Source organism: Palaemon carinicauda, chromosome 24 (genome assembly GCF_036898095.1).
Source record: "Palaemon carinicauda isolate YSFRI2023 chromosome 24, ASM3689809v2, whole genome shotgun sequence".
Taxonomy (NCBI): domain Eukaryota; kingdom Metazoa; phylum Arthropoda; class Malacostraca; order Decapoda; family Palaemonidae; genus Palaemon; species Palaemon carinicauda.
In genome coordinates, this window is record NC_090748.1 from 59,523,324 (window position 1) to 59,528,415 (window position 5,092).

Consider the following 5,092-nt stretch of genomic DNA (forward strand, 5'->3'; position numbering starts at 1 on the left):
AATTCACATTATATGAAAGCAAGACTCATGTTGTTTCATTCAAATAAGATTATTATCATATCATTTAAAGTATTAAGACGAAAAATAACCTGTGTCAATCCTAGCAATTCTGTTAGTCAGAATCTACCAAAAATGGTCCTTCGTTTGTCTTCTGCTCGGATGAACTCCTCAGCAATCGCCTGTGGACTTAAGGTAGCTAGACGGTCATGATGTACATGGCAAATCATGAGGTGGTTAAGGCGTTGCTGACTCATACTGCTACGTAACCATGTCTTCAATCGTCTGAGAGCACTGAATGACCTCTTAGCTGTGCAGGAACTTACTGGGGAGACAAGTAAAAGGCGTAACAATGCTTCTACCTGAGGAAACATTCGGCGAACTTCTGGTACCATATCTGCGAAGATCTTTCTATAATCTTCAACTGTTGACCCCTTAAACTGGTTGTGGAAGAAATCGAGTTGCTGATTCAGAGATTCATTGAGTTCTGGATACTTAGTGATAATTTCTGGCTTATGTGTCCCAGTCAACAGTACTGATGATAAATCTTGATACTCGGTGAGATCAATGGAAGTGAAGTATTCTTTAATATTCAGTACGGCAGCATCAATAACACTGAAGAACTCAACTCGATAAAACTCTTCAGCTGAGTCATGACAGTAGTTAGAGGCAAATCCTAATCCTTGGTCTAGCCTCTTTGGTATTTTTTTCTTTCTTGGAAGAGGAATTGCGTCTAGGTCACACAGATGGAGCTTCTGTTCTGCTTCTTCAAATAATCTCTTGAATTTGTGCTCGCATCGAAGTGACTGTATGCTCTTTATGATAACCTCTGCAGCTTCTAGCATTCCAGATACTGTCACTTTTGATCCTTGTAGGCTCTTGTTGAAGTTTTCTAGACATTGAATAAGAGGAAGTGATCCATATAATCCAAGTAGACATTCCCCTGAGGACAAACATTTGTACAAACCTGCTGCTCGGGATGCAGTTGTTGACCCTAACTCCTTTGCTGCCTCCTGGAGGGCAGCCAGTACATCAGAATAATTATCTAATAATGCTTTCACTGCAGCATATCGTGTAAGCCACCGTGTAGGACATATTGGCTTCAAACTTGTTGGTGAAGGAGTGTTGAGATCATCTGTGTGAATATTAAGGTACATATGTTTGAACTTTCCTGAACTTCTGTAGAGGGTGCCTAGCTCTTGAAGGTTGTCTAAAGCATTTTTTATGAAATGAGAATTTGGTATGGCCTTGCTGATAATTAGGTGGGTAACATGAGCTCCACAATGCACATACAGAGCTAGTGGTTGCACCTTCTTTATCTCTGCCTGACAGCCTTTATATTTTCCTGACATGTTACTGGCACCATCATATGTTTGAGCCCGGAGCATTTTACTAAGAAACACTCCTGTAGTTGCCGACACTTGGTACAATCCTAGCAGCTCTTCATGAACATTGAGTTTGTCATCGACATATCGCACACACACAGCCTCCTGTTCATTGCCTTGGATATCTTGGGTTCCATCAGTAATAAGGCCAAACTGTGTTGACATTTGATTAACATCATTGCAGATTTCTCTAACTACAGCATTGGCCATTGTCTTCAATATTTCATTTTGGATTGGAACAGAAGTATATGAAACTTTGTTGGACAACCATACTTTAAGCTTTTTGTCATCCTCAGCCCTCAACTGCAAAAGTTTTGCAAAATATATATGTACAGTATTTCAGTGTGGTAATTATCTTAATTAGAGCAGCACGTGACTGGTGTTGATCATGCAAAAGTTGAGATGATAACTGGCTACTGATACCTTCTTGTTGTTTGTGGAATTTTAAATTTTCTACTGACAACTTATGTGCTGCACTTTTTTCATGACTGCGGAATTTCTGAATCGCTTTTTTCCAGTTAGAAAACCCTGATTTTAGGAATACATCTTCAGCACACCGAGCAAAATCAGACAGCCTTTGATGTGAAGCTCTTACACATGTATGACAGAACTCCACCAATACTCTCATGAAAATGCAACCATGGGAATTCATTGTACCAACTACTTTGAAATCTTAGTGTCTTATTCTTGAGTTTTTGTACAGGGATGCAACTAGCAGGTGGTTGATGTGGTACCTCTGGTAGGGTAGGAAGTTTGTGGCCTGAAGTTCCTAAACTTGTACTTGGATTCAGTGACACTTCCAGAGAGCTTGATGTTTTAGCTTGTTTTTCTGTTTTTGTGGTTCCTGAACTACAGGTTGGCCTACCTTCACCAGATTTATGTCTATGGTTTAATACTAGACCCGGTATATTATTTGCTGTACAAGAATATGAGGAAACATCAGTATCTCCTGCTGCCAAAGATACCAATTCCTTTGATAAAACTTGGGCTGATGATAAAGTAACTTTCTGTTTTTCTTGTAGGCCTATATCTAAGGGGTGTGTGGAAATTTCAGTTTCTTGACGTTTTTCTGTTTGTGTGGATGAAGGATTTGCTGCATTTGTGGATTTTGTTTGTGATGTTGAGGGCCCCGGCCTTGAGAAGTAATTTCTGATATCCATTCTCTGTTGTAGATATAAGACTTATAAGCAAATCTGTAAACAGACAGACAGACAAACCAACAAATATACAAAAAATGACATGACAAAAACAATATACCCTTTATACTTCGTACGTTCGTTTATGGACTATTGGACTTCAGGCTTGGACAGTCTGACAGACATAAACAGACAAACCAACAAAGAGACAAAAAATGACATGACAGATGACAAAAACAATATACCCTTGTCCCTTGAGGCTTGATACTTCGTTTATGGACTTTAGGCTTGGTCAGAGACACACAAGCCAACAAATAGACAGAAAATTGCATGAAAAAATATACCCTTGGCATGGATTAATATATCGTTTATGGACATTAAATTGTCTAGTTAAAGGTTAATGCCATGAGCATGGTGGTTTGGGGGGGCGAGTAACCTTGAAGGGTTGTAGGACCTGCTGTTGCTTGACTTCTATTGTAAACTCGAATTTAAAATAAATAGATAAATAACTCAGGCTCCCTCAGCAGTTTGCCTACGGCCCTACGCACGTATTTAAAGCCATGTACGGTATATATACCTCGACCTACATATTCATTACTGGGCATATAAATAGTACAACCTATCATAATACCACAGATTTCGTTAAAAATAAATGAACTGATATAAAACCTTGTTTTTTTTACCTGAAACATATGGCGTAAGCTTGTACTATTGAAACTCGAAGGTCAGCTGATCGAATTGTGAGCTATAGGCGGGAAAAATGTAAATAAACCATTTAAAAGAAAACGTTGAATATTGATAGAAAACGTTGATTATTGATATTTTTCTAGACCAACTAAAGTATCTTTGCACATGCACGGACATAAATTCTAGTTTCATCCCTTAGCTGAATATTACATTGGTATAATCACCATAGTGAATACTAAAAATGTGGGGGGGACAAATGATACTATGTCCCCCCCACTTTGAAAAGTGGGGGGAGACTTGTCCCCTCCCCCCCCGTCCCCCACCTTTTGACGCCCATGTCAACCCCAGATCTACATTCAGGGGATGGAATTGATGTAAAGAGAGTAGCATCATTTGCACATGCAATAAGCTTGTTTTCTAGGCCAAACCACATGTCATGTGTATATAGCATGAAAAGTAATGGGCCAGGAACACTACCTTGTGGAACACTGGATAAAACATTCCTATACTCACTATGGTGCCCATCAACAACAACTCTTTGAGATCTGTTACTTAAAAAATCAATAATAATGCTAAGAAATGACCCACCCACTCCCAACTGTTTGAGTTTGGAAACAAGGGCCTCATGATCAACACGGTCAAAGGCAGCACTAAAATCAAGGCCAATCATACGAACTTCCTGACCACAATCAAGGGATTTCTGTACAGCATTGGAGATTGTAAGAAGGGCATCACATGGTCTGAGGCCATTACATATGTATATATATATATATATATATATATATATATATATATATATATATATATATATATATATATTGACTCGATTATTGTAGTTCATTCTAGCTCAGGGGCTCTAGATGCTTGGAGTTAGTACTTACAGCTCCAAATTTGCCAACAATCATGTAGTACATTAATACCAAAGAACAAGCGAAGCAACCCTCTCTCAGCTAACTCCACCAACCTACCTCCCCGAAACCTTAAAAAAAAATATATATAACTAACTCTGGTGTTTTAAAAAATACTCCAACAACTTGGAATTATAACAATTGCTCTCTTGTAAATGATACGCTAGAAAAAATGGATGAAAATAAGTAGGGTATTTTAATATTAATCGATATCAGTGCGGCTTTTGATATAACTGTTCATGAACTGCTACTAAATGATCTATGGTGCATAGGCGTTGATCAAGCTTTCGAATACTTGGTAGGTAGAAATAACTGTATGTAAACTGGAAACTCTTATGGAAATGATGACCAGTCCCGTGATGGTCTTCAGAAATAATTGTATTGCACAGAGCCACCATAAATTCTCTGATTAGATTGTATAGACGCCGTACTTATGAAAATTTGGTAACATACAAAAAGTGTAGAGCAGAGTTCCGTTGTGCCATCAAAGAATCTAGATGCCAATTTAGGGTGTCTTGTGTTTCCTCCATCAACAGTAGAACACCACCATCTTCTGTATGGAGGAAAATTAAAAAGATTGCAGACATATTTACCCCAAACCCAGTATGTGATTGAAGCTGATAGTGTTAACGATGCCCTGGCTGATCATTTTTCAAATGTATCATGCAAGTATGAAGTAGCTCCTGGTCACCCATATAGGAGCATTGAAGAAAAGAAAGTCTTAAATTTTGCAACAGGAAGGGGAGAGTCGTATAGTTCTCCTTTTACTGAAAGATAATTTGATTCCGTACTTGTTAATTGTAACGATACAGCCCCTGGACCCAATGAAATTCCATATGCAATGATTAAGCATGTACCTTTTATTGCGAAGTTATTTATTTTAAGCATTATTAATGGAATATGGCATGATCATAGTTATCCAAATGTTTAGGAACTAGCCATCATTTTAGTCTTTTTAAAACCCGGTAAGGACAAGTTT

The 5,092-nt window shown here is 38.2% G+C and overlaps 1 protein-coding gene across 1 annotated transcript; it reads right to left on the reverse strand.

The window, feature by feature from the left end:
• Positions 1-116: 116 nt before the first annotated feature.
• Positions 117-1,592, reverse strand: LOC137618396 (zinc finger MYM-type protein 1-like). The gene has a single exon (XM_068348565.1). It carries the CDS (start codon positions 1,590-1,592, stop codon positions 117-119), a length of 1,476 nt encoding a protein of 491 aa, XP_068204666.1.
• Between the last annotated feature and the right edge of the window lie 3,500 nt (positions 1,593-5,092).

What these genes read in the sequence shown, in the direction of transcription:
- LOC137618396 (XM_068348565.1), bottom strand. Translation starts at nt 1,592, where the DNA reads ATGGCCAATGCTGTAGTTAGAGAAATCTGCAATGATGTTAATCAAATG.